Raw genomic sequence first — 11,303 nt, 5'->3', positions numbered from 1 at the left:
ATATATATACATCTTTATATATATACACATATATATAAAGAAATTAAAATTAAATTAAATTTTCCTAAGATTAATTTTTTCAATTTAAAATATAATAATTTTATCATCATAGTGATGGCACGGACCTAGAGTTTCGTATTAATTCTCGAGTGATCGCCGTCGCAGTTCCTTCCTTTGGTATCGATAAATATAATAAGATATGGGTTGATCTGCAAATCCGGCATTTACAAAATCAGACAAATTCCTGGAATACGTCATGCGGTCTAATAGATAACACTGGATCGTGGAATCTCGATATTTGCATAGCAAACACGATATCCGGCGATATAGTAACGCATTGTTTGTGCCCTACTACGGGGACAATAGCTGTTTTCTTGACGACCCGAGCAGTAAAAGTAAATATAGCTTCATTTAAGAAAAGCTATGTTTTAACATTCTGTGTTATTCTATTACTTATGCATATCCTAGAATTCTTATGTATGATGAAGTTTATCTACACAAAATTTTCCATATGAGCGAAGAACATTTTATCGTCATCAATTTCGTTATAGGTAGTACTGGCGAAAACAGAACAAACTACGTTCATTATAATATTCGGATGCAGCAGTTGCCTTGTTCAATGTTTACTATCTGCCCTGATACTAGGCACTTTTTGGAGAAAGCACAAAAGCTGGCTGAATTTTCTAAAACTTCAATGCTGCGGTGCATTAATAGGCGCAATGGCCATCTTCATTTACGCCGTCCACACTAATCTTCCAGAGGTAATTATGTCTTTGTTATAAAAAAAAATTTAGAATATTAACTCTATAATTTAAATCTATTAAAAATATAATGTTCTATCATGAAGTAAATTTTATATAAATTATAAAATTGTTATATGAATCTTGAACTTAATTGTGATTAAAAAATAGACACTTCGTTTTGGATATAACTGCACATTTGAGAATCTTACAAATTATAATTTAATCCAATTTAACATCCTCACTAATTTCTCCCTGTTTCAGTCATCTTACTCGCTCGTAGCGATAGGATTAGAGGCATTCCTTCTCGTGGGTATGTCTGCGCCTATTTCCGAGGCTCTAATAGTGTATGCCGAGCTCACGCAAATTCGACCGAGCCAACATCTTCAGCCTACAGTGATCGCTGTAATAACTGGTATGACCTAGATCTAAACCTAGAGCGTTTTAGAGAGAGATGCGTATCGTCAGCATCACTTGTAATCGCTGTTTCTTAGGTGTTCCGATCTTGGCTGTATTTGCAACTGAATTAACGCATAAGAGTACAGGATGGAGACACGAATCCTGGTGGCTTATATATGGCAGTGGTGTCTATAACATATTTGTCAGCTGCGCCACGATGATGTTTTTAGTATTCATACTACTGTATATGGGAGTGCTCCATAAAGTTCACACATTAGTGGAGGAGAATGTGATGAAAAGAGAAGCTATAGAAACAAGGTACATAGGTGCATCAGAATATTTCGTAAAATTGGGCGACTCTTTTATAAGTTTTTCAATCTTTTTTCCATCGCAGAATACGAATATTGCACCGCGCTGCTATCGTCATATGCGGCATCATCGCCATGGAAGCATCCTCTATTTTCTATATAAATTCATCATCTGTAATTTTTCACTACGTATTTGCGTCCTTATCTTTCGCTCTGGTGAGTTTCTTCGCAAACGATACTTATATTGGTTAGATAATAAATAATAAATATATTAAAATTATTCGCTAATTATTGATACGCAGGGCTTCAGTATAATAATCGTATATATCATTAATGGCGAGAATGCAATTATCGGATCAATGCTGCGGAGAATCAGATGGAAACGCAATTTGGATGACAAACATACATCCGAACCCATTAAAGGTATCGTCGTGATGTGAACTTATTGACGTGCATTATGACATCAAAGGGAATTTTTTTTATAAACTATTGTAAAAAAAGCGTCAAAGCTTGATTTACAAAATATTAATACTATTCATATTATTCATTAGTATGCTCAAAAGCTGACGCTGAGATAGAAAATGATTCAGCAACTCCCCCGACATCGTCTTCAATCGCCGGCGAGTATAGGGAGGCACGAGGCGTCGCCGCGGGTAGCATAGATATGCGTGAATTTGTATCCGAGTCTTCGTCTGTCTACGCCAAGTCCTCCGTCCCCACGACTAGATTCCTGCCGGAGATCCGAATAGATCATTCAGATAATATCGATCTTGAGAACTACAATACGAGTCCGCGAAAATATCAAGAGGTGTTCGTCGACTCGACGTTTTCCGCACGTAGCTCTTGCTGTGCCAATGATGTAGTGACCTACAGTGTAAATGAACGCAGCAATTTCCGTGGCGACGTATCGGGCAAATATCGTGGCGACGGCAAGACTTTCCTGCCGACGGCGAACGTGTCCTCCGAGTCCTCGGCCAAAGTTCTTTGCAGTGCCGAAGTAGAGTCGCGGTTAGGTGCGATGCCAGATGTCACATTGGCTGTAAAAAGCGACGTCGAACTGTCATCGCGGGCAAGCGTGGAACTGAAAAGCCGGGAGCACGTGGTGAGCGCCATGCCGGACATCGCTAATACGAGTGAGCGTAAGCAACCCGATGGCGAGGAGAAGACGCCGGAGATCATGGTAACGACAGGTAGCTGCGATAGCGCGACCAGCGGTATGCTAGATCGTATCTCTCACGATCTTGACTATCTGCTTAATCGCACGCACGCCAAAGAAGGAGCTTGAAATCTGTCAAAATTGTGTAATACATGCAACAAGTGCAATATAGATTGTTAAATTTGTACAAAATGGATTTCACCACAAATTTCCACATAAATAAGTGAATCGCAGATCATTTCATGTATCGTAGTTTATTTAGGATAATATTCGTCAATATTGCGTTTTTGCTATGTAATGAGAAGTCAACGTGATAACGCGATATGAACGTATTGGGAGCTGCAAACCAAAGTCTAAATACATATAATCCCTTCTTATTTCTTATATTCTCATATATTCTGCACCAGAACACTAACTGTAATTTGATCACGAATCAGCGATAGTCGTAAAAAAAAATTCGATGCGACAAGTGATTATCATCGCACTCCATCCATCAGAACTTACTTTAAATTTAAATATAATCTCGAAATTTTCATGCTCTATTATAAACATTTACATTCACGTCCATTGTATATCATGAGGAGACTTTACTGTTCCTCATAATAAATAAATAGAATACTAAAGAATAAAATGTACTGTGTAAAAATTCGATTCATGTATAATTATTGTATAGATTTTCAGAAGGTGAGAGTACTCAATTGAGCGTTTCCGAGTTAAAGTATTTATTTATCACTGTCATCGTACAGCCCTTTCATAATATCCACGAGTCAGTCGTCGCGCTTTTTTTCGTCGTTTATAATTTGTATTATAAAGCTATACACATTCAATTTAGTTTGATAATCTACTTACATACTTAAGATCGAAGTTTATGTTGTAGGTAATAGGTACCTCTAGTAGAGTTAGTCGTTTACTTAATGAGAAATGCTTCACTGAAATTGATTCGACCGAGGTATGAAATTGGAGCGATATTTCTCTTGGCCAAGCACGTGTTATAAATGCAAAAGACATAATAAGATCTGTGTTAGTCTGTTAGCACTCGAATATACCTATATGACTAGTTCTCTGTGTTCAACAGATTTTTCTTAAAAATATAAAATATTTACAAGGATTTTTCGGCTAATTTTATCGAGATTTAATCTTGGTTTAATCACATCAATAATACCCAAGTATAGAGCAGGGCCGTGGCTTTATCCGATTACTACCAAATTACGCTATTGAGCCAATATTACATCTCTTATAATCTTGCCTAAGAACTAAAAGTAAAATGAACAAGCACGCTACTGTACTTTCTCTCGCGAATATTTATATTCGCTCACTTTTTTTGACAAACTTTACAATAGACTGAGTATTTTGGCAAACATAATAAATGTGTTAAGAGATCGAAAGTTTTGTCCGAAAGAAAAAAATTAAGAATCCATACAATATTTAAATATTAATGGTATACATACAATATTTAAATATTAATGGATTTTATAATAGCTGTACAATGAAGAGATAGTTTTTCTTACGCATAATCGAATTAATTTTTGTTGATTTGCACGCACAAAATAAATTTTATAGTATACGTTGTCATGATGAAAAGCATGATATACAATTTCAGCGTATTAATTTTTATGTTTTGTAATTCTAAGAGATGTTATGATTCATAACTTTCGTATCCAGATAGGTAGATTACGACAGGTAAGTATCAAATCGTACGTAGCTTCGTATAAATATGAATCAATATCCAGCAGACCTCTAATTATCCTCTTAATTATACAATCACAAGTATTTGGTCTTTTTACATTAGATTTATACATTCTTTGTCGCATACCTATAACGATATAACAGGTGAGACCTGTATAACGTAAAAACTCTATAGAATATAGAGGATCAACGAAATTTGACAATGGAAGTATAACTTCAAGAACCTAAATACGAAAGTAAATATACTAAGCAGTTCCTAATTTGCAGTCATATTCAGCTTAGAGGTGTAGCCACGGCACCCTCCCATTTTTACTTCCATTCCTCTTCATTCTGTTTACTTAAATATAAAAATACATAGCCAGTCTATACATAAAGCGTGCAAAGTGGCACAGTGAACTGAGTTATCAGACGTCCTGGATGGTTAACTACCGCTCTCGCTGATTGTCGGCGGTTCTGCATCATCATGAAGTTTACTCGTTTTGTTACTTGACACAGGTATACCTGAGGTTTTTGGCAGCAGGTTAGTTGCATTATCACTATTGGATGTTGTGGCGTTACACACGGAATTGTCAAAATGTTGCAGGCATGGAAATTCCGAACCAGGCAGCAATAAAGTAGTTTGAGTAGGAAGATTAGTTAATGATACCATTCCTGGCGTTACTATTTGCTTGTTGAAGTATCTCCTCAATGCCTCTTCAATTAAATTGGCTATTTTATCACGATCGTTCTGCAACAGTTGTAAGCATCTTGCTAAAGCAAACTAAGCTTTCGCAAAACGGGATTGCTCATTGGCGATACGAGCGAGATAATTTACCTCATTAATAAATCCAAAATGTACAAGTTCCTGTGCGAGAAGCATTGAGGTGTCCATTTGGCTTACAGGACACGTCAATTGCCTATTCATTTTGTCATCCATTCGCAACAATATTGTCATCTGAATAAAATAATATATCGATTTAATAATATACCGATTACGTACTCCATAGATTATCTCGCTAAAATGTTCTCTGGACCACTCACAAGTAATTCACTACTATCTTCTCTAGGCTTAACATTACACATCATATTAACTACTCTTCGAGACTCCACGTCCACGGGCTCGGGTGTAACCGATTTAACCGATTCTGTCACTTCGGGCGATATCGCCCTCGGTCGGACAGGCGGAGGTAATTTCGCCATAAATGCAGTCAATGGATATATTCCGTACCTGGCAATGTAAAAGCACTCTGGTTACCAATTATCCGATATAAGACACAAAATCCAGGTCGATGTATCTCTCGATTGAGATACTCACTTTACATCTTCAACAAATTTTTCTAATTTCTCCGTAACAGGAATATCACTTAAACGAATTTGTTGCGGAGGTATTCCTTGATACTTTATTTCGGCGACTACAGTATCTGGTCCATATAGCCTTTGTAACACTTCGTCTGTGATTGTTTCCGAAATGTTAGCTATAAAAAATTTCAATGTTATGTGTGATTCATAATCGTAATCATTATAAGTATCTTTAAGAATTATCCCAGCTATTCTAAAAAAATAAAAATTAAATAATAAAAATTAAAGAATATATAGATTATTCATTTGCTTCAACTTACTAGCTGAGTTGACCAAGGCATGTGCTGCAAGCAGCTTGAGAGAATGTACTTCAAACAGAACGGGATGAAATAGCAATTCTCTCGCACTCGGTCTACTAAGCGGGTCCACCTGAAGACATTTACGAATAAAATCTTTTTGTTGAACATCATCTAAAGATTCTATTGTCTTCCGGATGTTTTCTTCAGTAACAATTGTACCCGTATCACCGTTTCCTTGAATTTCCAATGCAGCCATCTCCAAAGCACACATTCCGAACGAATAAATATCAATGGCAGGTGTAACGGAATCTTAAAAAGAAATAAAAAATAGTTTGAAAATGTTTTAAATGTGATTCATGTATGTATAAACAATGCACTTACTTCCATATTCTGGGGCAACAAAATGCATATTCTTCATGTTTGTTCTACAAGTCTTGATGTGATGATGAATTGCGTCTGGGGCTACTGTAATTAAAAAGAGATCATTGCTACTTTCATAAACTATTTCAAGAAAAACGTCAACATAAAAATGACATATTAATGTGAACGTATTCGACAATGTGTTAGAGTTGGTAGGGCAGCCACCAGACAGAATGTTACATATAATATGTAAACAATATATTTTTCTGTAGACATTATAAACAATAGACAATGAACATCAATAGTTTTAAATATATAATATTTACTACGCATTCTGTATGTTTGCTGCCAAGATGAATGACTAAACCTCTCTAGAAAAATTGTGTTTCAGCTAAAAATTTATCCTAAAAGTAACTTGAGCCCTCGTACAATTAACAGTTTTCACATGTATAAATGTAAAAGTGTCTCTGAAAAGAGAAGCATGCCCCTTGGATGATCAGATGTACAAATAAAACATAAATTATTTCGTAAAAAATAAACTATAATTTTTCTGTTGATTGCACAGTTCTGCTAGAAAGAATTACTTTTGTTGAGTTAAAAGTATAAATTTGGAAAGTAAAATCCTTTAATTAAGAATTATAGAGCATATGAACAAAAAGCTATATAGATATTAAAATATAATGAAAATGCGTGTGCTAGGTGATTGTGAGAAGGACAAAGAGGCACGAAAGACATTTTGCCCTTCTTAGTTAAATACAATTAATAACCAGAACAAGATAAATAGTGCAACATAGTGGCACTAACATAATAAAAATAAATTTTAATTATTTGTACATTTAATGGAGCTACTTAATAATTAGTATAGGAGTTGTTTACCTCTCTATGCCTAATTTACTTAGCTGCTAATAGTTGATGACAATCTGCCAAATGATTTTTTTCTTGAAATTCATCACCTTTGACAATAACACCAATTGACCAATAACGCCAGACACCGATGTTAGTGGACTTATCCTCTGGATGGGTGAAAGTACGATTTGTACTTCCTCTCTCTTCAAAGGCTTTGCTGTGTTTTTTTCATTATCTAGATTAGCCTATTTGCTACAATTAAAAATGAGGACTCAAGTTACTCCTAATATGAAAAGGCAATTTAACACAATTTTTCTAATGGACTCATGTTACTAACATCATATAAAATTACAGGGAAATACGTGTTATAATAGAGTATTAATATCTATAAATAATTCTTCAAACACCATTTAAATTAAATCGGTATAATTGCATTCATTCCTATATAATCAATTCGATTCTTAACATACATATATTCATACATTCACATAAATACATACATATGTACACACACACGCGCGCGCGCGCGCGCACGCACGCACACACACACACATATTAAAAGACGTTATTTACGCTAAAAAAATTAACTATTGTATTTACAAATGATTAATAAATATCACGTTTAATATATGTATCCCTGTTAAATACACCATAATAATATTGTTTTAAAAATATTCAATTTGATGATACTGTCTTACAATTATAATTATTTAAAACAAATAATTATTTTGTAAGACATAACTGAGCATATGTATGTATATTTATGTAAATAAATTTTTTCGTAAAATTCGTGTGCCAAAATCATTAGAGAAGCACCTATGTGACACATAATGATGAATCATATTATTTGTCATGTTTTCGTTCAGTCAGGAACTGAGTCATATAATTATTATTTATTTCAGCTGAGTAATGAGTAAATAAAAAGTACATATATGTATATGCACGATAGACTTCTGAGAACATCTACTTCACTTTTGTACGTATGGATGCTAAAAAAAAAAACAGATTCGACACTTAGAAAACATATAATAAATTGAGTAAAAAAATATTGCAGTGTTAAATATTTCTTGCTCATTTAAATGAGTAAAATATGTCTTTTAAGATTTGAGTCTTGATATCCTATGTAAACACAAAAAAGAAAGAAAGCTGGTAAAAATATAATTGCTACTGTCTTTATATCTCAAAGAATCTCAAAGAATTTTTATGACAGATGAAAAATTATCGACAAAATAGAAACATACGCTTCTACAACCTGTGAATGAAAAGATGAAAATATCTCATACATATATGTATATAATCTCATCTTGTTACGTATTACTTTTTGTTCAGAAAATAATGATCCTATCGTATAATGATCTATGTTTACCATACACAAATTCAAATATAATATATGTAATATATGTAATATATGTAAAATTCAGACAAGCTATCTGGTTTTGTTTAGATATAAAATGATAGCTCTATACACATTTTATACTCAATGTAGAGAAAATTCTATTTCTTTTTATATAAGTACTTACCTGAACCAATTTTTACAAGTCCGTTATGTTGGATAAATATAGTGTCACAGGTAAGATTCCCATGTATAATAGGAGGTGAACAGGAATGCAAATAACTGAAACATTTCAAACGCAATATAAATCGAGAATAAGTTGTACAATACATATTACATGTGTGTGTGTGTGCGTGTGTGTATTGTATATACAGAGTGTCTTGAAATTCGTTGTAATATTATTACAGCGTGAAACTTCGTGAAAAATTAAGTAATAAAAGTATAAGCAATTTTTTTCCGTAAGTTTTTTAAGTATAAACATTTAAAGTTTGACTAATCGAAAGCGTTAATTAAAACATCATCTGTCCATATGATACATGCAACGGCAATATTTTGTTTAGTATCAATTATCATTGTCTCATGGACAAATGATTTTTTAACCAACGTTCATGATTAGTGAAACTTTAAATGTTTATACTTAAAAAAACTTACGAGAAAAAATGGTTTACACTTTTATTATTTAATTTTTAGAAGTTTCACGCTGTAATAATATTATCCTCGAATTTCGAGATATCCTGTATATACATTTATATATTGTATAACATATTGTATATATTGTTATACCTGAGTGCAGAAAGTATTTGCGTACACCATCGTTTCCACGCTTGTAGCGGCAATCTTTTAACATTACGTTTCGTTCGTTTTAGGAACTGTTTCAGGGACCCGGATGACATATATTCCGTTATAAATATAACCTGAAAAATAATATAAAAGAAATATTAATAAAAAATATGCAATTGTATTATATAGACATAACGAAAACTGTATCCGTAATGTATAAGTAGTTTACTTACTCGGGGTTTGTCATTATGGGTATCTGTCCAATACCTATGAAATTTAACAATGTTAGGGTGTTCCAATTGCGTGAGGTTCTCAAAAACAAGTTGTATCTTTTCTTCCTGGGCCTTGAAGTTTTTCCTTTCTGAAAATTGCACTTCATTCCATACCACTTCAACACCTTCTTCTGTATCCATCGCCAAATAGGCACAGTCAATTCCTGGAACATCTCTTTGTTCCACCTATAAACAAGCATTAGTTTATATATAATCTATATACTTCTGTAATTACTTTAACAAAAAGTAAAGAACTACGAAAAATACATTTATTACAAAAACATATAGTGCAATATATATTGTTAGTAATTAGTGTTATGTAGTCAATATATTCAATTATATTCGAGTTTATGGCTGTTATCCAAGTATTCCATTATTTTGGATATTATTTAAGTATTTGATGTAAATACATAAATACATTGTCAAAACGCTTTATAAACACATGCTACAGATTGTGACTGAGCAGATTTATTCAATATAATCTATGAGTCTATATATAGTATAATGGACTGTATTACCGTAATCATCCATTTTAAGTGTACTTAAAGTGGTGCTGAAACGATTTCAATGCCTATTTACTATTACATGAATGTGACCTTGTGAAGAATTTGAGGAGGGGGAGATAATTCAGAAGAGGGTTTGCCACACTGTAGACATTAACGATAATAATTGAACTTGTCGGACTTATTCATAATAATACTATAATGCATGTAAATTGTTGTTGTCTCCATTCAAATTAGGAGTATAATTCTGTGCAAAATACTTTAAAGAAATAAATAACTCAACGCAAGTACAATAAAACATAGAAATTATCCTGCCTGCTGCTTTGCAACGTACGTACTTCCATTGTATCAGTAACTTCGTTTTCTGTTCCTCGTGTAGATCCGAAGCTAGAACCCTCAGCTAACGTTGATTTGGAACCTACATATACCTGAATAGGCACATTTCCCACAATTAATAAAAAATATACTAAATAGATATAAAGATTTATCTCTATGCACACATAAATATACATATAGAAGATAATATCTTTATTAATCTATTTCATAAAAGCCATTATTTTTCATAAAATATAAAAAGCTAGAATCACAATACTTACTTTACAAAATATAAACATTGATAACTTAAAAGAATTTTAGTTATTATAAAATATAGAATATAGCAATAATATAGAATATAGCAATAAATAACGTTAAAAAACTTAATAAAATTATTTGTAATAAAAAATATGTTTTAGTTTCTAAATTAAAATTCTTATTAAAATTATATGATAGTGCAAAATCGATGAGACAAATATTTCACAAAATGTGATCAATAATTATATTGGAATAAATAGTCCAAAAATACAAAAAGATAATTCAGATAAATATTAGAATAAACTGTATGAAACGAAGCATAAAACCAATCTTTACTAGCGTCTTTAAGACGATAAAGATTGTTTTATTTCTAAGCAGAGAAGCTGCGTGCGAGGTAAGCATGATCAAAATAATTTCATTGATTTACATTCAATAACAGAACGTCAGCAATCTATTTTTAGGATAAAATATGAATGAACCTAATATTGGTTAGACATTTGTGCCAAGAATGTAAGTTAAGATACAGATGAAGTATACTAAATAATGTGAGAAGCACAATAGTCTAAAGGAGATATTTCATGCAAAAGCAATTCTCTAATCTAAAACCTTTTGAACCAGCTGGATACATATAACCACTTGTATAAATGCAACATGAAATGAATTATGCTAATATTTATTATAACATGAATAAAGACAGTTAAATAAATTCATATTAATAAAAACTTCACTGCTTAAGAGACATTCATAAATTAAAATATAAAGAAACATAA

General features: G+C 32.6%; 2 protein-coding genes across 4 annotated transcripts in view; one reads left to right on the top strand and one right to left on the bottom strand.

Annotated features, from left to right (window-relative positions):
* LOC108684069 overlaps positions 1–2,737 on the top strand; it is a 22,297-nt gene extending 19,560 nt beyond the window's left edge. The window contains exons 16-22 of the mRNA XM_018188110.1: positions 109–395; positions 552–761; positions 1,005–1,155; positions 1,235–1,457; positions 1,534–1,663; positions 1,750–1,870; positions 1,999–2,737. Of these exons, the coding sequence (XP_018043599.1) occupies positions 109–395; positions 552–761; positions 1,005–1,155; positions 1,235–1,457; positions 1,534–1,663; positions 1,750–1,870; positions 1,999–2,732 (1,856 nt within the window). The 3' untranslated portion in view covers positions 2,733–2,737. The remainder of the gene's footprint in view (positions 1–108; positions 396–551; positions 762–1,004; positions 1,156–1,234; positions 1,458–1,533; positions 1,664–1,749; positions 1,871–1,998) is intronic.
* A 1,388-nt stretch (positions 2,738–4,125) lies between these two features.
* LOC108684067 (nuclear receptor-binding protein homolog) overlaps positions 4,126–11,303 on the bottom strand; it is an 8,810-nt gene continuing 1,632 nt past the window's right edge. The window contains exons 2-11 of one of the 3 annotated variants that reach the window (XM_018188106.1): positions 10,299–10,388; positions 9,419–9,643; positions 9,189–9,319; positions 8,593–8,687; positions 6,248–6,331; positions 5,888–6,175; positions 5,584–5,743; positions 5,310–5,496; positions 5,104–5,223; positions 4,127–5,016 (exon numbers count right to left, since the gene is read on the bottom strand). In XM_018188106.1, the coding sequence (XP_018043595.1) occupies positions 4,711–5,016; positions 5,104–5,223; positions 5,310–5,496; positions 5,584–5,743; positions 5,888–6,175; positions 6,248–6,331; positions 8,593–8,687; positions 9,189–9,319; positions 9,419–9,643; positions 10,299–10,388 (1,686 nt within the window). In that variant the 3' untranslated portion in view covers positions 4,127–4,710. Of the gene's footprint in view, positions 5,017–5,103; positions 5,224–5,309; positions 5,497–5,583; positions 5,744–5,887; positions 6,176–6,247; positions 6,332–8,592; positions 8,688–9,188; positions 9,320–9,418; positions 9,644–10,298; positions 10,389–11,303 lie in introns of all 3 variants that reach the window. The other 2 variants (XM_018188107.1, XM_018188108.1) reach the window with 2 other exon arrangements.

Source organism: Atta colombica, unplaced genomic scaffold (assembly GCF_001594045.1).
Source record: "Atta colombica isolate Treedump-2 unplaced genomic scaffold, Acol1.0 scaffold126, whole genome shotgun sequence".
NCBI lineage: Eukaryota > Metazoa > Arthropoda > Insecta > Hymenoptera > Formicidae > Atta > Atta colombica.
The sequence above is the reverse complement of the archived record's forward strand: the minus strand, read 5'-3'. Positions and strand labels throughout refer to the sequence as shown.